The sequence below is a fragment of the Telopea speciosissima genome, chromosome 6, assembly GCF_018873765.1.
Source record: "Telopea speciosissima isolate NSW1024214 ecotype Mountain lineage chromosome 6, Tspe_v1, whole genome shotgun sequence".
Taxonomy (NCBI): Eukaryota; Viridiplantae; Streptophyta; class Magnoliopsida; order Proteales; family Proteaceae; genus Telopea; species Telopea speciosissima.
The window spans coordinates 31294030-31318442 of NC_057921.1; the positions used below are offsets into that span (position 1 = coordinate 31294030).

Sequence of the window (24413 nt, forward strand, 5' to 3'; positions counted from 1 at the left end):
CCTAGTTTTTTAACATTGTCTCATCATTTTTCTCTGAATGGACGAGATCGAATATTTCTTGATATGAATTTGTTATTTTATTACACGTCATAAAATTATATTATCTCCTTCCACGTGTCCTAGTTCTTTAACATTGTCTCATCATTTTTCTCTGAATGGACAAGAATGAATATTTCTTGAGAGAATAATTTGACGAATTTGATGAAATTTAAGGTGAATAATTTTATAAGATTAGTTAATGCAATTATAAGATTAATGAGTTGATGGAATCAAAACATTTTTATTAGTGTTAATCTATTCTTTTTTTTCTTTCTTTAGAAGTACTTGTTACCATTTTCTCATTCCATTATTCAATATGGTCATTCTATATGTTTTTTCAATTTTTTAATAATGAAGAAAGGAAGATTATCTAAGCTCAAGTTCAAGAAGGGTTTGGGAAAATTTTGAACAATAATATATATAGTTTGGTTTACATGCTTCATTTGCTTAAAAATATGTAGTTACATAAGGGATAATAAGCATTAAGCATGTGAACATATATTCAAACAATTAAAAAAAAAAGCCATATGAACAGTTCATAGATGCCTTCACATAAAGCGTTGTATTCAATTTTGAGTTTTAAAAAAAAAAAGGTGAATTATTATTGTTATAAATGTTTGTTATTTTTTCAAATGTCACAAAGCATTTTTTTCGGCCACATGGATAGATGATATGTTCATTCCGACTCTTAGATAGAAAGGACATGGTCTAGATTAGCCACATGTCAAATTTGTGAGTCTAATTCAAATAAATACTCCCTTTTTATAATAACACAAATCTTGTTTATGCCCATGCATGTGTACCAGTACTCTACGCATTGTTGTGCGCTCTCTTAACTCTGAGTGGGGGAACCTGGGTTTTAGTTATCAGTATTGGTATTGGTCACTACCGTTACCGATCTAAATCAGTCCATATCGGTCAAGTTTATCCTTGTTTTCTTCAAACAATTAGATTTTTTTTCCTTTTTTTTTTCATTTTTACCCTTGTCCATACTAGATCTATCGATACAGGATCGACCAAGAATCAATATTGATGAGGAGATTCCTCAAACCATAGTGGGAACAAATGGTTTAAATTAAAAAATAATAAAAATGGGCAACTTAGATTTATCTTGTAATTTTCAGAAATATCACCTTCTATTGTTACATAGATAACTATTTAAAAAAAAAAAAGTTAGAACTCATTGACTTAAGACTTTGGATTGAGCTTGGTTGGTCCAACCGCCAACGTGGTAAAGTTATTTGTGTTGGTTCCATCTAGTTTGCATTGAACCGGGTTCAGCACGGAACACCAAAACAAAGTACAACTAGGTGTACGACTAAAGAAGACATTCTCACACCTTTTGAGTTTTGCCCTGAGCTTTATCGAGTCAAAACCTTGTAATCTTCGAAGATAGAGAGAAAGACAAAACTATCCTTAATAATATCTACGAAATTTTAGGTTTCAAGTGGTCAAGAGGTGGGGACCAAAGGGTCAATCTGCTCAACGGGTTTCATAGTCACAATCGACGTTGGAACGAATAAGATAAGACCCTTTGGCCCCCGCTACCCCACCAAATCTTTGCCTTTGCGGCACTGCTACTTAGTTCTTCTTTGGGTTTCTTTCGTTAAAATCCTTAAAACGTATCCAAAATAGCACTCACTACCGCTATATAAACACCAATTCTATTTACTATTTCAGTTTTTGTAATTTTGTTTTCTTGGTCCGCAAGTCTAAAATCGAAACCCTTTTTCAGCTTTCACTTCGACAATTGAGTTCTTCAAATTAAGACAAAATTATTTTTACGATCGAAGAGTTCGGAGTTCTGTATCGGTAAGGAGTCTAGAGAGAAAGTAACTCACTCTTCTCTTCTGCAACTCTTGACTTTCTGGTAATCGATTTTTCTCTTTATTGATTTTATTTTTAAGTTCTGATCATAGTCTTTCTTCGTGTTCTGTTCTTTATTTACTTCAAGGAAGAATTTAAGAGTAAGAAACTAGAATTGGTTTTGTTTGATTTTGAACCGTTTATTGATCGCATTACGAGGATTTAAATCGAAAACCCAAAGTTACATAACGGAACTTCATCCGAAACAGATTCTTTATTTTTAATAGGTTTTTGTGATCATCTGAACTTCGTAAGTTCCGGAAACAAGCCATGCATGTTTCATGCAATTCTTTCTTTTTTTACTTTAGAGGATGAGAATCGGCCTGCATTGTTTGGAATTTAAATTTTTAGTGAAGGTATGTAAGAGATGTGTTTGTTTAGGGGTCACTAAGATGTCGTTGGAGTGTAATGCATCGTAATGCTTTGAATTTTCATATAATTGGAACAGTGTAGGCTGAAAGTCAGTTGTGGGGACTACTTGGCTGGAGCTGAGTAATGAATATGATCGTAATTGGAGGTGCAGAAGATGTAGGATTATGGGTGTAGGAATTGAATTAGGGATAGGAATGTACAATGCATGTTTCAGGTACTTGATTTCCTTTTGTGTGTTGTGATCCATCTGCATGAAATCAGATTACCTTTCCCCCCCCCCCCCCCCCCCCTCCCTCCTCATAGAAAACATGATTTAGCATTGTTGATTTTGAAATAGTTTACCAAGTCCAACTAATGCTACTATGCACATTGCACTTGCATTTCCGATCTAATTGGTTATAATTTCATAATTTATGCAGGATTTTAATGGCGATAAATTATATTGTTTGTGATTCAGAAGTGTAAGGAGATTTTATTGGTTATAAATTGTATTGCTTGTGATTTAAAAGAGGAAGGGAAGGAATGTCCTCTTCAATATATTATACTTGGTGAATTTTGTCAGTTGAATTGCTAGCTGTTTCTCGAATATTCTGTGTTTCTCAATAAATTCATTCTCAAAGTGCAGGTCCCCTCAAGGCAAAGAGAGGGGGCCGTTATGTTCTGTTGGTTATCCAAATAATCCAACAGCCACATGCTACCATTGGAAAATTTGGGCAGTCCCTTTGGTTGGTGTATTGAGTTCTAATATCTTGAATGAGAAACAAGCATTGATGACATAGTTCTCTGGAATTCAGTCTTGATGGTGGTGATAGATAGATTGTTGGAGTTCTCTATGAGTGTGCACTGTGAAGTTCTATGGGGAACACAGCTATGAAAACCACAAATAGTTGCACTTGAGTACCATTCCAGTTCTGACTCAAAGCAATGAAAATTGTGGTTATTGATACTGCATGCATATAATTTTTCAAATCATGTTATTGTATTTATTATGTCCTTGGCTTCTAACTGCATTCTGACATGTTTCGTCAAAAATATATTGCAATTCTCCTTTTTCTTGTTTCATTAATAATGATACAGCCCCATTGATGCAGAGAGGTACAAGTACGGAAGTTACGTACTTAGGTTAGCCCCTATAGATGGCAAAATGAGACTAATACTGGGAAGATTTAGTTGTGCCAGAAAGGCCACTTTTTGTGTCAGTGAGGAGCAACTTGCTGCAAGTTTTTGGCTTACTAGTGCCACCCTTTGACTCCAGCATATGCTTAATACACACACATGTAATGATGTATTGGGGACAATGATTTGTGCTGCCTCTTGTTCTCTTTTTCAAACTTGCATTTAGAGGATCTCCTCTTGGATGGTGGAACTGAAGTTTTAACTGATGTTGAACTACTAAATTTGTTTTGTTCATCTTTTGGTCTCTTTCTTGTGACTTGTAAGTGATTCCACATGCTGCGTATTGAATTGGGAGAAAATACTTGTTTTGTTCTTGTGTGGAAATTTTAATACATCTTAGTCTATGCAGTGTCATGAGAATAAAGAAGTGGTAAAAAGCACGTGCAGCCACATCCGGGGCAGATGTCGGGGAAGTTACTGAACCAGTCCATTCAAAACTTATACAGTTGTCCAAAGATGGATGGAATCGTTTTCCCCCATCGACTAGTACAAAGCCAAGTAGATCTTCAAAGTGATTGGCGTAAGGATCCCAGGATTATGGGTCTTCGTAAATTCATAAGAGACAAACTGTAAGTTATGAAGTTTACTTAACCTGCACTCCTAAAATTATTCTGCATGTCAAATCTTCATGGTTATTAATAGACTACATCCCATCATCCTTCTATCTTTAGAAAGATTCCAGGAGTGTCGGATCTGAATCTAGCACTCATTTAACCATTTAAAATATTTTTACAGGATAGAAATTTTTCTTCAGCATCGAAAAGCTAAAGAGTGGAAATTAAGGATATCTTCTACAGTGAACCAATTGGAGAACCTTCTGTTTAGAAAGGCCACTTCAATAGTATGTGCTCTTGAATTTTATTTCTGCCAAGTTTGAATTCAATAAGTCTTTTTTTTTTTTTTTTTAATATTTTGCTTTATCTATTGTTGTACCTGATTATATTCTTTTACTTTACTAATTCATGTTAAAGAAGCAACAATCTTTTGGGATTAGTGATTCATTTACTACTTAATGTCAATAAAAACTTGGGCTCTGCATGGAATTTCAAATGTCGCTGAGGCTAACAAATAAAAACCAACCACCTGATTTCAAATCAATTTTGACTCCTTGGGTTTTCTGCAACATCAGATTTGGATTTTCCCCCTTAACAGTGAATTGGAAAAATTCATCCAAATTCTTTTTTAAATATAGAAAGTTATCTGACTGTTTCTTTCTGTAATTTCATAGTTTGGTTTGCTTTTACATCTATTGTTTTGTACTAATGTTTCTCCATTTTTATTTAGGAGGACTACATGAACCAGGACACCCTGATTCATCGGATGATGATTATGGTGAGAACAGAAAATGATCATCATAGTCAACAAGTAGAGCATTGCTTTAGTCCCGGCTTTTCCAACCTTACTATGATGATGGCAAGTCCAGTAGTCTCAAACAGTAGTTGCAACTCAAATTCACCAGAGCCTCCTGTTCATCTTTCTGTAACCACCGGTACTATTTGTGATTTGTTGGTGACAGACAACAGTAAGCATTCTACTGGCTTCTTGCTTTGTTGGTCATCCAGTGCTTTTGATAATAACTTGGACTTAACTATTTCCTGATTGATACAGCTGTCAGATCTTCATTCCTTATCTAATTATACATCTATACTTTTTTAGGATCCATACCTGATGGATGTAATCAGCAACTAGCTGATTATTCTTCTGATTGTGGTCCAAATAATATGCTTTCACCAAATAGCAGATTGCAAGTTACTAGCCAGGTGATTCCTAATGTTCAAAGAACTTCCCACAAACTCAACTCATGAATGTATTTCTTGGCTAGCATTTTCTAACGATGAAATTGAAAATGCATCACAGGACCTGTTAAAGCAGCATTTATTTGATCAAGTGGACTCTTTGAGGAGTTCTAGCATGTCTCAGAGCCAGCCTTCCATACACAGGTCTCCGAATAAAGCTTTTAATGTTGGGTCAGCCTTTACTGGGAGCAATGTACAGTACGTTGATGGGCCAGTGTCAGCTTCTGAGAGTTATCTGAATATCTCTAGCTGTGGCAGTCCTTCAGAATCTCAACATCTTGGTTTGAATATTCAATATCAACTGATGCAGGGTATACTCTTCGCAAACTTCTTTCAGTGTTCAAACTCTTGCTATCATGACAAACTTCACCTGTTAAAAAATCTGTGATGAGTCTGTTACGACTTTTCGTTTTCATACTGGATTAGAAGCCACCGAACTAAGCCTGAATCATCACAGATAATCCATGTTTGAGCTGAATCTTCATAACAACATTTTACTGTTTCCATATTGAGCATCAGTGTGGCTTGGATAAATCATGTCATATTACATGATTAATTAAGCCATCTCTTTTTCTCTCTTGTTTTTTTACTGATGTTTTTCAAGCCTTTCAGATAAAATTTCGACGGAGAAAGATCATCTGGTCTTTCTTTTCTCAGTTTTCTTTTGCATAACCTCCTTTTTCTCCTAAAATGGTTTCTTTGGCAGGTCATGAAGTGAATGTTGCGAGATCTTTGGGTGGGGTAAATAACCAAAATTTGAATCATCTGAATAGTCAAAGTCTGAATCATCTGGGCCTTCAGTCTGAAGTGAGGGAAAGTACATCATGGCTGCCCATTCCAAGCCTGCAGACTACACATTCTCCACAGCACATCCTTGAAACATCTGATGTTTTGTCCCAGTTAAATGACTGGGAACAGAGTACTGGTACCGGGAATTTACTCCACTCTCAACTGCTTATGCAAAACCTCAAACAGTTCCAGCAGCAGGTGCCTAATGAGTCATATGCACAGTTTGATCAGCCATCTGAGGCCCACCTGCCCGGCTACCCTGGTGGGCAAGCTCTTTGGATAGGATCAGACAATAATGAAGGATTGCAATTTGAACTTCTTGGACAGTATCATTATTGCAAATCTCAGAGCATGCAACAGCAGCCTTTGGAACAGGATCCTAGCATGTCAGATAATTTTTTCCACTTAGAGTCTCACAAACTAGTACAAGGCCATCATCTGTCTCAGCAGAATAATCTATCTTTGGAAGATTTCGTTGGGGTTCAAAACATTTCTATCGAAAGCTTAGCAAATTTCTCATGTGCAAAAGGAGCTGCTGGATCCAGCAATACATGTAGTGAATTGGAGTATCTGCATAAGTTCCTGTTGTGTGCCCAGAATGAAATTTCCTCTGCTCCTGATTATATGAAGCCTCTGTTGGAGCATATGAACTGCTGTCATAGTGACCAGTGTCAGTGTGTATTGTTCCGTCAACTTTTGTTGCATCACCATTATTGTCGCAGCAATGCCTGTCATCTTTGTGGACCTGTTACAAGGGTAAGTAATTGTCATACATTTGACTGCAATTTGAAAAGATCAAGCAAGGGCTCTCAAAGTACTGTTAATAATGGAGATGCTGGCTGCTTTGCGAGCAAAACTACAGAAGATATGCAACCCCCTCTGAAACTTCTGAAGACAGAGGATTCATCTCTCTCGTTTTCATCCAAGAATGTAACCTCTGAAGTGTTAGCTTCTGTCATTGATCAACCTCATGCTTCTCAAGGACTTAAACAAATGGAAGAACAGCTTGATGTACCTGTATCTGTTAAACCTGAGGCCACAGAGGTGCAGATGGAATTCTTAGAAAGTCCGATTCAGGACATAATAAATATTGGTGAGATTAGACATTATGATCCTGAGGAATCTCACAAACTGAAGCGTGATGGTGATACTGTTATTTCTGAAGAACTTGTTACTTGCAGTACACTTGTGGACATCCGAGAACAAACCAAAGTTGACCAGTACAAGCAAGAAAAAGAACATGAAATTATCACAGAAGTTGAGTATGTCAGAGAAACAAAACTGGGAAAGCCAAGGATAAATGGTGTATCTTTGACTGAATTATTCAATAAAGAGCAAACTAAGGAGCATATCTTGAGTCTCAGACAGTGGGTTGGTCAGGTTAGCCATTTATCTTTGCATAATGCTTTTGTGGTAGCCCATGCATTTTTTGTTTCTCTCTACCTGTTTGAGCATCATTAGAATACTTGAGCCCAGTGATGATTTACATTGTTCTTTTGTTGGGAAAATATGTTAAAGGTTTAAAACATAAAATAAACTCATCAAATGCCTGTCCAAGTCAATAGAAAACTCTATTTATACTGAAATGAGTGTTTAAAGACTTGTTCTTAGAAAGTTTTTTAAAAAAAAAAAAGAATCAATTGATCTAATTAGTTATAAGTTGATAATTCATGGGTAATTTGCTGCAGCAATTAAGTTAGTATAGAACTAATATTTGAGGTTAGGATTTAGCATTCACGGGTTGTAGCTCTTACATGCAATACTATTTTTCAGAAACTTAGTGTCTGTTTTGACCTTTCTAATTCCAAATAATGAAGTATGATTCACAACCAAATATCATTGTAATTTTACTTCTCTATCATTACATATGTCTCCATCATGTATATACTCTTCTTATTTTTGTGTACGTGATGCAGGGAAGCTTTCACGGTCAAGCAATCTTTTCATGGTAGGATATAAAAATTGCTCTAGGGTCTAGTTGGCCAGTCCTAGGGATGGTTAGTGTTATGGAATATGGGTTAGGGATTGATTGGGTATTTCAATGGGCAAAGATCATGAATCTTAATAATGAATTAGGGCCACTTTGGGTGTAGGGTTAGGTGATATAGTCTAAGTTGTTGAAATTGATGTAAGAAGTAAGAACATCTGAATAAAAACTCAAGGTAAGGATTGTAGCGTCTGATACTTTGGTTGGATGGGCTGGGGGGGTTTCATTTTGGGTTCTAAGTGTGGTGTACTGGCTTGTGAAAATTTTTCTTGGTTGTTGATTTGAATCTTGACTGGCCATTGATTTGATTTCTTGAATCATTTGGAGGAGGGATAGCTAGTATCATCTGTTTCATTGAGATAAAGTGTGAAGGTGGTTCAAATTTCTCTCTCTCTCTCTCTCTCTCTCTCTCTCTCTCTCTCTCTCTCTAATATTAGTTGGAAAAAGAAACAAGATTCATTAGAAGAAGAGAAAGAAAATATGAATGTAAAAATTGGGAAAAGAATCCTATTTCAAATTTGATGCAGAGTGGCTGCATCAAAAATATTTCAGGATTTGAAATCTTATTTTGGTGAGTTTGACCAAATTCACTGTAATTTTATTTAGCTGAAAGTATGAAACTACTGAAATAATTTTGATTGATGCTGAAATCCTAATATTTCTACCAAAATTTTAAACAATCTCTGCTGTTACCAAGAAAGAACATAACATGCAAAATGAACTTGGGATCAACAATGTTTAGCTGGGAAAGCAATGTAACTGCAATTTATTCCTGCTGAATCATTCTTGTCATAAAAAAGAAAAAAAGACACCAGCCAATATTTAGATATCCATTACAGCACCTTGATGTTTGATAAATCTAAGTACATATGTTCTCCCCAGCCCATCTAACCTAATCAAACTTGCCCAAATCCAGCTGCAATAAATGGGCTGCTTAATTATATCATCAGGCTGGGCTTAGGCATGCTTATCACCTACCTGTTTATAATCAGGCTTGTCCTGGGCTGGGCATGTAGCCTGAGACACCTTAGATCAACACACTCAGACCAGCCCATCTTCCATCTTAGTTAAAACTGCTCCCATTATGTTCCCTTTTTGCCAATTAATGACTACGAATTGAAGAATCACCCAACCATCTATATTGCCCCCTCCTTGTGCAAATGTGGGTAGCCAAATAACCATTTGTAAAAGTTACCAATGTCTTCCATTTTCACGCTTCCATGACTTCAAAAGAGATGAATCCCAACCATCTATATTGCCCCCCTCCCCCTTGTGCAAATGTGCAATATATGTAGCCAAATAACCATTTGTAAAAGTTACCAATGTCTTCCATTTTCCCGCTTCCATGACTTCAAAAGTAGAGAAGAGATGAATTCCAACATCCTGCAGATTTGTGTGCTGGGATATATGCTTCTCCAGTAAACTACTTCTTGTTAGATTTATCTAACGTAATGAGTGATATATGCTTGAACATACCTTGAATGTCATGTCAGTAACTTTTCAGTCCCCCTACAATCTGTAATATAGTTTACTCATTCCTTTAAACAGGGAAAAGCAAAAGTGGAGAAGAACCATGCGATGGCACATTCTACAAGTGAAAATGCATGCCAGTTGTGCAAAATGGAGAACCTTTCGTTCCAGCCACCACCGATATACTGCTCATTATGTGGTGCCCGTATCAAGCGCAAAGTGATGTACTACACTGCACCAGATGGTATTGTGCGTCACTGTTTCTGTACCTTATGCTATAATGAAAATCGGGTCGAGAGTATCACTGTTGATGGGCACAATCTTCGCAAGGTAAGTCTGCAGAAGAAGAAGAATGATGAAGAAACTGAAGAATCGGTAAGTGTGACAATTCACATCTGCGGTAAATAAATTACTAATACACAATAGGAATTCTCATCAAGGACTTATTGGTATCATGTTTTGTTGCAGTGGGTCCAATGTGACAAGTGTCAAGGTTGGCAACATCAGATATGTGCTCTCTTTAATGCTAAAAGGAATGAGGAGGGGAAAGCTGAATACATATGTCCATATTGCTATTTGCAAGAGCTGGAATGTGAAGAGCGCAAACCCTTGGGGGATGATGTTCTTCTTGGTGCTAAAGATTTGCCGAGGACTAAGCTTAGTGACCACATAGAGAAAAGACTCTTTATGCGTCTCAAGCAAGAGAGAGAAGAGAGAGCAAAAGTAAAGGGAATGAATTTTGATGAGGTAATTTTTATGTTTTTAATCTCAATTAGAATATCATATTGATGCCATCCAAAAAGTGTTTACTGAACTAGAGGATAACAGGCACAGACGCAAACACCTACCTTAGGGAGGGGGGGTCACTGTGATACTGATGCATGCCGAAAAAAACTGAAGCAAAAACTTTCTTAAGACTGCCATAATAACTAACATGTTTTCGAGAGCATAATGTTGGCACTCAAGAAACATCACATTCGCATAGCAGGCTTAACGATGTTGAGATAGATAAGTGGTTTTAACTCAGGATATTCAACATAGATGATAAAATGTAGCAACGAAAGTTGGCCAAGATTTTTTTGATCATGTGTAAATGGGATCTGTAACTTCAGTGGCAGAAAGAGCTATTTTCTGCCAGTTGGAAACTCTAAAAAAAGACAAGGGCTTGCTAGTGCCCGAGTCAGTGGGGCATAACACATGATTGTGTTGCCTACAGAAAATTGCACTTTTATAGGTTTGAAGTTTTTTAACCAAGGGGATTCCATACAATAGAGTCTTAGAGTTACACACACACACACACACACAGACCAACCTTTAGATTTAGAATCTGGATAATCAATTGGAGATGTTATTGAGCAATTTTGATATCAGCAAACTATGTTCCACAAAGCATTCCTTAATTCCAGAATAAGAGGGAACTGCACAAGATAATATTCTGCTTACTAACAAAACTAGGTCCTTCTGAACAACACCAAAGCATAATGAATTGAACATCTTTCCACGCCCAACTGAACTCCCAGACGCTTACAGGCTCTTCCCCTTGAATCTTTTTAAAAAAAAATGTCTAATCATTTGTCACTGTGATTATGGGCCTTGGACTTAATTATTTTTTGGTTTTATGGGCTTTTAGTGGCTGAATGGAATTCAATTCCCATTTCTAGAGTTTCTGAAGTTCCTTGAGTTGTCGGTAATTGTTTATATTAAGTTCTTTCTATTTTCTTTTTCTTGCCCAGCAAGTATACTTGGGTCTCTGATTTCTCTTTCTGAAGACAGTTTTGCAACTCCTTACTTGTTTCAATAGTTGAAAGCACATTTTTTATTTCTGTGCTTTTTGAGTAGCATGATTTTTGCTGTGTCAATCTTAATGATTCCTTGGCAATAATTATAAAATTAAAAGGTTGTTTTGTCCTCTGATTACCAGGTACCTGGAGCAGAAGGTCTAGTTGTCAGAGTGGTTTTATCTGTTGACAAGAGATTAGAAGTGAAGCAGAATTTTCGGGATACATTTCGGGAGGAGAAGTACCCATTGGAATTCCCTTATAGATCAAAGGTGGGAATGGAGTTTTCTAAGAGAATAACATGTTAAGAAAGCTATTATTTTGGGTTGTGTTCCTATATTTTGTCCTTTTACTCTCTCTCTCTCTCTCTGGGAAGTCTGATGTTGATTTCATATCTTTGTGCTATTTTAGGTCATTCTCTTGTTTCAAAGGATTGAAGGGGTAGAAGTATGCCTGTTTGGAATGTGTGTCCAGGAGTTTGGTTCAGATTGTTGCTACCCAAATAAACGCTGCGTTTATCTCTCTTACCTTGATTCTGTGAAGTACTTCAGGCCAGAGATTAAATCTGTGACTGGAGAGGCTCTCCGTACCTTTGTTTACCATGAAATATTGGTAAATCACCTGAACTACTTCCCCAATTGATTGGTCCTCTATCTACAACAGACCTTTCCATAACTTTTTTCAACAGCCATAATGGTGGCTCATTATATCAGGAAACTTGTTTAAATTTTCCTTCTTGGTTTGTTGTTGCCAGATAGCATACCTAGATTATTGCAAGAAACGAGGTTTCTCACGCTGCCATATATGGGCCTGCCCCCCTTTTAAAGGTGAAGATTATATTTTATATTGCCATCCAGAAATTCAAAAGATGCCGAAGTCTGATAAGCTGCGGGAATGGTAAATCTCTCCCTCCCCCTTTTTTGTGTTTCCACTGTATTTAGCATCACCCACAATTTTATCCTTAATGTGGGCCTATGCTTATGCCATCGTTTGTTTCTGCTGCCATTTAGTATTTTGGGGTTGCAAAAGCCCATTTTATTCCTTGACAAAATCTTCTCCACTGCCAGCTGTTCCTTTTCCTTGTTATATTTCTAAACATGGCAAAGATTGGCTTTAGGGTGGCTCATTTCATTCCTCAATCGCTATCTGGTTTAGCTAATCTTTCCATAACTGCTGCTAACCATCCAGAATCACTTTCAGTGTTGAGTAAACTAGTTGAGTGTTTCCACGAGAAAGGGTTGGTGGTGGTTATGTCTGGTTGCAGCATCTAAGAAGGGCACTCAGATTGCAATAGGGCAAATTACACCTAGAATCCCCCAGGTTTTGAACAACTTCAGATGCTTCTGCTTTTTCATGAGATCATCACCAGTGAACACTATTTCAGTTTTCATGCTTTAAGAGAAGTATAGGAAAAATCTTAAGCTATCAGATACCTGAGCGGGTGTAGGTAATTTACCCTAATTTAAATGCAAAAGTATACAAGAACAGGCATCATGCTACCATAGCAGAACAGATGATTTTTAGGAAATTTGAAGGGATGATCCATGGCCTTTCTGACTCACTTATTAACTTGGTGAGATCAAATATATTGACCCCTTCATATTAGTCTTTTTACCTTGTACTTAAGCTGTTAAACTGCGATGTCCCTTTCTTGACTTTTCAACTTTTTTTTAAAAGCTTTGTTTTGCCAGATGATAAACAGTATTTGGCTTAAAGTTTCAGAGGTAGGCAGAGGAGGGTGGGCCATATGAGTTCACAAATTTGTGTCTAAGGAAGATGGCCACTTGGCAGTTACAAGTGTCCTTTTTTAATAACATCTTCCCTTTTTTAAAAGATTTCAACTACTAGATTTGCTCTTTGTTTATTTTTCCTTACTCATTGGAAAGAGTATTTATAGTAGGACTAGAGAGAAATCTATTGACAGATATATTGGTAGATCCGGGTGTGTCTAATGTAAGTATGCACAACTGTGCAGGTATCTGATGATGCTAAGAAAAGCAGCCAAAGAAAATATTGTAGTGAATGCCACCAACTTATATGATCACTTCTTTGTCCCTGATGGGGAATGCAAAGCTAAGATAACAGCTGCCCGATTGCCATATTTTGAGGGTGACTATTGGCCTGGAGCTGCTGAAGAAATGATCTATCATTTAAATCAAGGAATAGTTGAAGGAAAACCACAGGGGAAAGGAAAGATGTCTGTATCGAGAAGGACTCTAAAAGCAATGCGCCAGACTCATATTTCTAAAAATGCCACCAAGGATATTCTCCTAATGCAAAAAGTAAATCTTTCTTCAGCTTTTTCTTTTATGTTCATGTTCTTTAAGTTGGGGGGCTGTTTGTATGTTGATAAAAGCTTGGGCTGCCAGCTTGAAGAAACAAGTTTGAGTGCAAAAAGAGGCCGAAGGTTAGGATGGATTGCTGTCCACCTGTTTTGGCACCCTGCAAAAGTGGGTCTTATACTGGGTTATGGTCCTTTACGGCCTATGTTTCTTTGACTTAGTCAAAGAAATATAGGCCTCCCTTAATCCCTACCTTAGAACCAGTGTGGTCATGGCAATGCTTGGGTGCTTCCTATATAAACATGTCCTCCGTGGGGTTACAAGCAAGATGAGCCTAGGTGAGCATGCACTAGGTGCTCACCTAGATTTCCATGCTGCAGCTTAGGGGACCAGGCGCATGCCTAGGTGCCACTTTGGGCTAGGTGACCACCTAAGTATGAGACAAGCAATTGTGTATTATATAATAGAGATGCTTTTTACTTTCCTGTTATTGGTTATGATTTTTTTGTGCCTCATAGTTTTGTTCAATTGTATCCTTGTTCTGTTGTAATGCTAAGAATCTATTTAGTTGCTTTTCATTTGTTATTTGAGCATTTGCTATGTTTCTGTTAATGTCACTGTAAAGTCTTTCAATATCATATTCATTTATTGCTTTTCATTTCTTGTTTTGGCATTGTGCTATGTATCAGATGATTTAGATACCCTTATTTTGATACAAAATAGGTCTTAGAGTGCTATAAGATTGAATTCTAAGCAATATGGGGAAAAAGTGTGACCTGCAAAGTTCCTGTTTGATGCCTGGTAAATCAGAGGATCAATCACCTAGGATTGCCTTGGCATTTTAACTACATTTCCTAGAACATATGCAATCTTATTAATTTGAGTAGTACTGTAATTATTCAAACCACCTTCTTAGATTTTATTGATGAATCACCAAGGTTGTCAAAGCATCACCTAGGCGTCCTGGCCACTTTTTTTTTATGGGTGCCTTGGTCGCCTAGGTGGCTCCTAGTTGGTGACACCTTAATTTTTGACCCCCCTGGACTGTGTTGGCTTTGCTAGCTCTCTTTGCGTACTATGTGATTAACTGTGAATTAGTACAACTTGCAAAAAATAGTCAATTGATATGATGGTCTCAGACACCTGATTCATGTAATTCTAGGATTCCCAGATACAACTGATTGTAGAATTAATTAAAAGGTCAGATGAGCATCTCATCCCATATAAGGGAAACAAATTCCTTTAATCTATAAGTTTATAATATTCCAATTGTTACTTCCCTAATAACTTTTTTTAAGTGAAAACTTCAACCAACGATTGTCTACTATTCATTATCAAGTTTGACCTATTTCATATTTGTTAGATGTATTCTCTTTGCCATTTGAATATTTCCCTTCTTGATCCTGTCATCCTGATATACTAAGTAATCCAATTCTTGGAAACTGCTTCGTGATTGAATTCAATCTGATAATAGCTGTGTGAATTAAAATGATCCCCAGGTAGGATAATGGTGTGGTTTATTTTCGTTTTTAACTTTGAATTGACGAGTCCAACAGAATTGCTGGCACATATTTATATTTCCATCTTTCAAATGTTAGATTGTTCAGGATGTTTGCATGGGATCACCAAAGTATCTTGTTTTGTGCACATTGGATAAAGATTGTCAGGGGTCTTGGGGCTTCATAAAAAAAAAGAAAAAAGAAAAATAGGAAAGTGTGTTTTTTTTACAGGAGAACTGAATGTTATATAAATTAAAGGAGGTTGATAAATTGTTATTTTTTTCTAAATGATACACTCAGTAAGTACTGCGGATGACAATCTTCTTCTCTCCTATTCAGATTTCAATGATATGTATATATGTCTGTATTTTATATGGGGCTACTATTGAGTGGAGACTGGAGAGTTCATCGTATTTCTTTCTTTTTTTAACTTTTCTGATGGCATTGTAAAAATTTAGTATACTTATTAAATATTTCAAACTTTCTTTTAATTTCTCTTGATATTCTAACTATTTATCATTTGTTTCTTGCCATTCTATAGCTTGGGGAAACTATTCTCCCAATGAAAGAAGACTTTATAATGGTCCAGTTGCAATATGCTTGCACACACTGCTCTGAAGTTATCATTTCTGGGAACCGTTGGATTTGCAAGCTATGCAAAAATTTTCAGCTCTGTGAAAAGTAAGCATTTCATTTTATTTAAGGCCTATTATCCAATATGTTTTGCTCTGTTTTTAGTTAAAATATGAATTTTCAATGGCTCTGGTGCATCTCTGTCACATTGCTGACAAAATAAGTACTTCGTGGGGATTAATTATTTCTGATTACATGTCTCAATTCTTCTACGAATCTTTCATGGTGCATGTTAGCATTTCAAGAGTTTGGATATGATAACTCTGAAGCTTTTGTGTGCCAATATGTCTGTGTAGGGTAGCAAGATTCAGGGTGTTCCATATGTCAAATCCATGATACCTGGGAAACCACCCACAAAGTCACCTAATCTGGTGATTGCTCACATAATTTATTATAAAGTTTTCACTCAATGATTTGCTTTCTTTGGCTGGGTGTTCTAGGAATTTTCATTGTCCATGTCCTGAATCAATGTCCATGTCTGGGAATTCCCCCCCCCCCCCTCCCTTCCTAAGTCTCAAGTAGAGAAAGGGGTGCATCTCCTTCCAGTTATATCTTTCTTGAACATATAGGATTCATCATTCTCATATATTGCTTTTGGGAGAGGGTTGGGTATGCCACTGCCTTTCCTGGAGCTAGCGGCTGTGCCTAATGAAGAGGTTGGGATGGGGAGGGCAGGGGGGTAATTTCCATAGGGGTGGGAGAGACACAGACTCAGGCTGGGCATGGCGCTGGCGTGCCCAACCTTTACCCATTGTTTTAAGACCTAAATCTCTTTGGTTAACCTACATTAAATTTGAGAGAAAATAACCTGCAGCATTTTCTAGTTGCCATTGGAACCTTTCTTGTGCCTATGGGCATAAACTTTAGTTTGCTGGTCTGTTTTCAATGTTCTCTAAAGTGTTCACTATTGATTTGGTTCTACTGCCTTTTTCTATATTATTTCAGTTGTCATGCTATGGAAAAGAACCTAGACGAAAGGAAAAGGCATCCCTTCAATAGTAAGAGGAAGCATGAACTATCTCCGGTAAGTTTCTGAAACCCCAAAAGTCCATTTACCATTTTTAATAAAATAAAGTCTAAAGGGAAAAAGAAGCTCACGACGCCAGTATGCAGAGTCCTGTGCATGCCCTTTCACATCCCACCTGTGGACCCCTCACTCTCCTCATTAAACGTCCTCCCTATTGGACGATTCAATCACCCACCTCCTCATTGGTGGGAAACTGCACTCTGGTATCGTAGCGATCCCTCTCCCCTAAAGAAAATGGCTCTCCCCAATTTAGAAGCACTTTTGGTTTTCACCCTGTTTAGATTAAAGATGATTTCTGAAAATTATTATTTAATGTTTTCAGGTCGAGGTGGATGTGCCTTTTAATACAGAGGATGAGTGTGAGATCCTAGATAGTGAGTTGTTTGAGAACCGACAGACCTTTCTTACCTTCTGTCAAGTGAACCATTATCAGTATGATACTCTTCGTCGGGCCAAACATTCCTCAATGATGATCCTCCACCATCTCCACAATCCAACCACACCTGCTGTCATCATCACATGCAGCACGTGTCATAATGATATTGAGGTGGGAGAGAGCTGGCACTGCAAAGTCTGCCCTGAGTTCGTAGTGTGTGCTGTTTGCTATCAAAGAGAAGGTGCTGGTGTTCATGCCCACAAGTTGACAATGCACTCATCCATGGTCAATCATAAGAGAGACACTAAAGAGGCTCGGAAGAGAAAAGCTTCATGGGTACTATTATTTCATCCATATAAATTAAAGCCTCCTGAAAATTATAATTATATGATCTGTAACCCATAGTATGCTAATTAGACTAAATTATGCTCTCTGTTATATTATAGGAAACTGTCCATTTCCGTGGTTATTTCTTTCTTTTTCATTTTTAAAAACATCTACATTTTAGTGATAAAACAAAAACACAGAAGAATAGCAATTGATTAAGCATCCCAATCTAATGAGGCTTACATTGAAATTGTTATTCTGCTGATGAATTGGCTAGCTTAAAGCACATCTGTAGAAGCAGGGTCAAGCTTACTGTATGAAAGATCATTGAAAGTCCAAGTCTTCCAAATTTCCAAGATTTAGGTCCTTTTATTTATTCTCATTTAGTCTATTATCCTCAGTCATTGTGACCCACTTATTCTGATTTTTGGCCCTTTTGGAGAATCTTTGCCAAGAGGACAAAAAAAAATAAAAAATTGAAACTTGCCAGCTCCGTAGCTGATTACCAGTATACAACAACAAAGTCTTATCCCCAACTAAATGGGGTCAGCTATGTGAATCCTTGCCCTCCAATCAGCTCTATTCGAGTTCATACTTGAATCTTGATACAAGACCTAAGCTACGCATGTCTTGCGTCACCACTTCTACTAAGGTCATTTTAGGTCTGCTCTTGTCTCTTTTAGTTCCTTCAATCTGAATCAAATCACTTCTCCGTACTGGAGCATCCAAAGGCCTCCATTGAACATGGCAATGCCACCTCAATCGACTTTGTCGTAGCTTATCATGTATCGGAGCTACTCCTAGACCATCTCTAATATGATCATTCCTTATTTGGTGTATGCTAACCCAATTGTAATTGGGAATTCACTACCTTGGCCCCCCACACTTCTTACACTTGTCACCACGCCATCATACATATGTTTAATTATGTCCACATATTTTCTTGAAACACTTCTCTTCTCTACTACTTGCCAAATTAACTCTCTAGGGACTCTGTCATAAGCTTTTTCTAGGTCAATAAAGACCGTATGAAGATCCTTCTTGCATTCTCTAAATCTTTGCATAAGTCTCCTAATTAGGTAAATAGCTATTGTTGTGGATCTTCCTGGCATTAAACCAAATTGGTTCTCCATAATAGTAGTTTCCTGTCTAATAGGTGGTTTTAAATGACCCTCTCCCATAATTTCATAGTATGACTCATTAGTTATGCCTCTATAGTTATTGTAATTCTGAATATCACCTTTATTTTTGTAAATCGGAACCACAATGCTTCTCCTCCATTCATTTGGCATGTTCCTTGTGCTCATAATCGTATTAAACAGCTTGGTTAACCAAGATAAACCACATATTCCTAAGCTCTTCCACACTTCTATTGGGATCTCATCTGGGGCTTATGCCTTGCCTACTTTCATCCTCCTTAAAGTTTCTTTTACTTCAGACACCCTAATTCTTTGTATATATCTTCGACATATGGTGTCTTGATGGGTTATGCAGTTTTCCGGAATACTACTCGAAGTGTCTTCATTTAGTAGGCTAAAAAAATAACATTCCCATCTCTTCTTAATGTCCTCATCCCTTATTAGTATTTACAATCTTCATTTTTAATACATCTAACAAGGTCGAGATCTCTACTCTTCCTTTCCCTCATTTTAGTTATCTTATAAATAGCTTTTTCCCTTTCCTTTGTGCTGAGATTGTTATAATGATCGTTATATTTATGCGCCCTTGCTTTTTCCACAATCTTCTTAGCTTTATTTATAGCAAATTAATACCTTCGTAGATCTTCTACATACTTAGTCCTTTGTTTTAAACTAGCTTTCTTAGTTTTAATGGTTGTTTGAACCTCATCATCCCACCACCAAGTCTCTCTAGAGGAATGACGTTTTCCTTTCGATTCACCTAAGACATCTTTAGCAACCTTCTTAATACAAGTAGTCAGCTCATTCCACATCGTATTAGTGTCTCCCTCAAAGTCCCACTTTTCTTGTTTGACCACTTCATCAGTAAATGATTTCAAAGTATCTCCTTTAAAGCTCCACCACCTTATCCTAGGGCAAATAAGCTCACCCTTCTTACGAATTTGTGTAGTGAGGCACGTATCCATGACAACTAATGACTAATCTATGTTGTGTGTTTAGGCTCTCCCCTGGTATAACCTTATAGTCTTTACCAATCTATTGGAGCTTCTAGTTAGGAAGAAAACTATTTGGCTATTATGATGTCCACTTTTGAAGGTAACTACATATTCTTCTCTTTTTGAAGTAAGTGTTTACAATGGATAAATCTAAAATTGAGATCCCCTCCTCATTCCTCTCTCCAAAACCATATCCTCCATGTACACCTTCATAGCCTCTACGATCTTTCCCAACATGTCCATTCAGATTACCCCCTATAATAATCTTTCTCCTTGACTAAAAACTTGCACTAATCCTTGTGTTCCCAAAATCATAACGTACTATTTCATCCAATCCTACTTGAGGAGGTGCATAAGCGCTAATTATATTGACAACCTCCTTCTCCAACACAAGCTTGATGATTATAATCCTATCTTCAAATCTTTTAACATCCATCACATCATTCTTTAAATCTTTATCCACTTCTATCCCCACTCCACTTCTATTACTTTTATCCCTCATATACTAAAGTTCAAAAGTTGATTACCAGTATATTTAAGTATTTATATAAGTTAATAACAGAGCATACCCATTGCATGAGGCTTCCGCCACTACGGGGTCTAGAGAGGGTCATAATGTATGCAACCGTACCCCCACTTTGCAGAGAGGCTGATTCCCGACTCGAACCCGCGACCACTAGGTTGCAATGGAGCAACCTTACTGTTGCACTAAGGTAAATATTATGAATTATGCCTTTTTACTTAGTTGCAAAATGTATTGGTATGGAGCTATGGAGATCAACTTTAAGTTAGAGCTATGGAGATCAACCTTGGAAATAAGAGGCTTTAAGATTATTAGAACGAAGACGGAGTATCTGATGTGTAATTTTAGTCACACTATGATGGATACTGACATGGTGCAAATTGAGGAAAGAGAGATACCACAAAGTGACTATTTTAGATATCTGGGGTCAATCATAAATAAAGAAGGTGGCATAGAGGATGATGTTTCATAGAGAATTAAAGTGAGATGGATGAAGTGGAGAGGTGTGTCTGGAGTTTTATGTGACCAACATATTCCTTTAAAGCTTATAGGAAAGTTTTATGGGACTGTTGTACAATCAGCAATAATGTATGGGGTAGAATGTTGGGCACTTAAGAAGTGTCATATTGAGAAGCTATGTGTAGCAGAGATGAGGATGTTAAGATGGATGTGCAGAAAAACTAGGAAGGACAAAGTACGAAATGATTGTATTAGAGCTGAGTTGGGAGTTGCAACGATCAATGACAAGCTCCAAGAGAGTCGTTTGTGATGGTACAGTCATGTTCAACGGAGGCCTAGGGACGCCCTAGTAAGGAGGAGGTATATGATTCCGACAGCAGGCCTAGAATGACTATAGGAGAAGTTGTGAAGAAAGAAATGTGTTGTCTAGATCTTGTACCAAGTATGACCTTGGATAGAGCCTGTTGGAGGGCAAGCATCCGTGTTGTAGACCCTATTTAGCTGAGATTCTCCTGACTTGCTGAGCTGTGCCTCCTTCCTCTTACTTTCATCTACTCTCATATTTCAAATTTCATTTGGCATTTTCCTTTTTTTGTTTATCATCTCATTCCCCATCCTCTTTCCCATCTCTTCATCCCCCTTTTTCTTGTTTAGACCTTAGTTTTCCCTACTTTGTTTGGTTGGATCCATGTAGCCGACCCCATTAAATTGGGATAAGACTGAGTTTGTTGTTGTTGTTTGTTGCAAAATGTATTGGTATAAAACACGTAGACAAAAGCATATGTTGGGCTTGGGCTGCCAAATCGGGCCCAGCCAATATGACCATCTAATAGCTGAGCTGCTGCATCAGAGTAACTATATTTGTTCAATCAAAGAACATGCGGTAAATGCTGAAATAATACATCAGAAACTGAAAGCGAACAGGAGTACATTACAATCTATACCATCAAAACTCTAGAACAATAAGGTCACAATCCTCCCCCTATTTCACCCTCCTATATAGGGCCCAATGTATAAAGAATTGCTAGAACCTAGAGGCTCCATCCTGGCCAACATATCTGCCATACAGTTGCCTGATCTGAGTCTAGAATGAGATGTCCCTATGAGCACACAGTGGTCTCACCTTCCTTGTCAGATGAGAATATTTCCAAGGACCAGGATTCCATGTAGACATCTATCTAGGAGAATTGCCCTCTACAATCTAATGCTCAAACTGGACGGCTAAAGCTACACATAAACCTATAATTACCCACTTCAATTCTGCAGTTATAGAATCTGGCACACCATCAGGGTTGGAAACAATAGAATGTAGATCTCTTGTTAAGGAAATATTCTTGTTCCTACTACCTCCATATCCAGGTCCAGGGTACCAGATGTACTGGGAAAACCTGCTTCTACCTGTTTCGTTATGAAAATGTACCCAAGATGTATGCTAAACATGTTTCTGACTCGAGAAACCAATGAAGCCCTTTCTCTGTGGCCAGCTTAGTGTTGCCATGTGGGGTGAATTCTGACCGTAGGATAGATAGGGTACGATATTATCGTTTGGATAGGCTGCTTTTCAAATTTCAGAGCCAAATTCAATCACATGCCCCACCTTGTATTATTATTTTTAATTACATGTGAAGAGTTTCTCTTCACCAATGGGTGTAGAGGGTATCTCTACACCAGCACCCGAAATTTTGCCATTCAGAAGGTGATGTGCCAATTCTGCCATATGTATATCTAGGTAATGGTGTGAATTTGCCACAAAACATCAAATTTTAAACTCAGATTTAATAATATACCCCTCCCATGTATGTCCATCCACCCTCTCTCCACACTTACAATTTACGAGAGTCTTGAATTTTTCAATGCTTTATTTTGCCACTTGGCAAACTCCGTTTGGGTTGGAACTTGACCAGTGTGCAGGAGACCTTTTGTCTACAAAGTTCCAGCCTTATCCAATGTGCCATGTGGCATAACTTGAGGTGCTGGTATAGAAAAACCCTCGGCATCCGCTGGTGTGGGGATCCCAACCCTTATTTTAATCAATCCATTTGTGTTCTACCGTTTTCTAGAAGTTTAAATTTTCAGTTAATTTCTAGATCTTTATTTTTCCATATGACCAAATCTGTTAGGGCTGAAACTCAACATCTGATCGAGGGACTCTGGCTCTACTTCTTCACAAAATTAAGCCACTTCCAAGGCAGATATTATGGCCAGATCGGATGATCTTCCTAAGTTAGATAAACATCAGGTTCTGATGGTTCAGGTCTCAATTCCAACAACTTTAGCATAAATGCTATATCAGATTGAGATAAGATTTAGTTTAGTTTATCTGGCAGTTTACGTTGCAATTGCTACAGGTAATTCCCACATTTGATGGGACTTGAAACCTCCACCTAATATATTCTTGTGACATGGAAGGATTAAAATCCTACTATCATGGGAATTAACTAGAGAGAAAAACACTAAATTCCCATGATGCTCATTCACTTTGCTTCATTCAAAGTAAAACTGATCTAGCTTCTGGTGCTCTAATTCTTAATATCAAAACAGAGCCTTAAGTATTTCCTACCTTATAGTTTTGTCAGGACTACTTCAAAATTCTTCATTGTACTACTTTTTCTGCTGCTTTATTTTTATTCTTTTAACTGTTTACATTCTTCTAGAAATTTTTGAAAAACAGATCACTAATATGCTTGTGCTTAATATTTGCACCATCATATATCATTGTTTACTACCTCCGTGATGATATGTTTATCTCGGACGCTGTGGTGGCTATATTTCTAAGACTTATTTACAAGTAAAATACTAAAGCTGGAGCTTGATGTCTGAAATTTTTTTTGTGAGTTTGTCAGTCAAGCACAGGGATCATGCAATGACCAACATTTTTCTTTTCGATCAAATTTCAACCTCAAAACCAAATGAAGAAGGATTATTTAAATCATATCTGTGCATGTAATTATGATTCTCTTGAAGTATAAAAGGAAACACGTAAGGTTTGTGTAGTATGTCATTTTATATGTTAATTATGTTTCTAATGAGTTTTGCCCTTAGAGCTCGACTTTTGAAAAGGTACTGATAATTCAGCCTAATTCTTTTGGCCAACAATTGCTTGCTAAGTGAATATGGTTTGTACCCTCCATTTAACATATGGGATTTGGTGGTGCAGATAGAGCGAATGCTGGAAGTTCTGGACCATGCCTCGCGCTGCCGTCTGGGCCGCAGCAACCCTTGTAGCTATCAATATTGCATGAAAATCAAAAAATTATTCTGCCATGCAAAGGATTGCAAGATCCGTGCCAGTGGGGGTTGTAAACCCTGTAGAAAAATTTGGGCCATCCTGAAGTTGCACACAAGGAACTGCAAGCAGCCGGAATGCCCTGTGCCACGTTGCATGTGCGTATGATGCTTCCTGTTTCTAAGCTATCTATTCTTGATTGACACCAAATTAATAGTTATCCGAATAACACAAACTGTTTATGTGTTGATGCTGCAGGGATATGAAGAAGCATGCAACAAGGCTTCAATTGCAATCAGATACCCGGCGAAGGGCTGCAGTTACCGAGTTCATGAGACGGCAGGCAGCTGAGATTGCAGGTAACAGTGGGCAACCCAATTGTATAGTTAGTTATGGGATTAACAATAACAGCAATGACCTGTTGCTGCCAGAATAAACGGGCTGTTGAAATCATAGTTGCAAAAATTGGCCAATGTTAACGACTAATTATAGAAAAGAGTTCAATAGTTCTAATTTTCATAAACAATTGGGGGGGGGGGGGGGAGATAATATTTCATCTTTACCCATATAACTGATATACCGTATACAACAAAGCAATACATGGAAAATAAGGGCACATTTACTGAAAAAAATAAATAAAATCTATTCTCGATC

General features: G+C 37.5%; 1 protein-coding gene across 1 annotated transcript; it reads left to right on the top strand.

Annotated features, from left to right (window-relative positions):
* Nucleotides 1-3855: 3855 nt before the first annotated feature.
* LOC122665614 (histone acetyltransferase HAC1-like) lies at nucleotides 3856-24196 on the top strand. Its single transcript, XM_043861768.1, has 17 exons — nucleotides 3856-4022; nucleotides 4189-4294; nucleotides 4738-4975; nucleotides 5110-5213; nucleotides 5311-5560; nucleotides 5956-7418; nucleotides 9574-9870; nucleotides 9964-10242; nucleotides 11417-11545; nucleotides 11685-11885; nucleotides 12028-12170; nucleotides 13249-13555; nucleotides 15596-15735; nucleotides 16633-16711; nucleotides 17037-17426; nucleotides 23691-23917; nucleotides 24018-24196. The coding sequence occupies exons 1-17, from the start codon at nucleotides 3856-3858 to the stop codon at nucleotides 24193-24195; spliced, it is 4698 nt and encodes a 1565-aa protein (XP_043717703.1). The 3' UTR covers nucleotide 24196.
* Nucleotides 24197-24413: the final 217 nt, after the last annotated feature.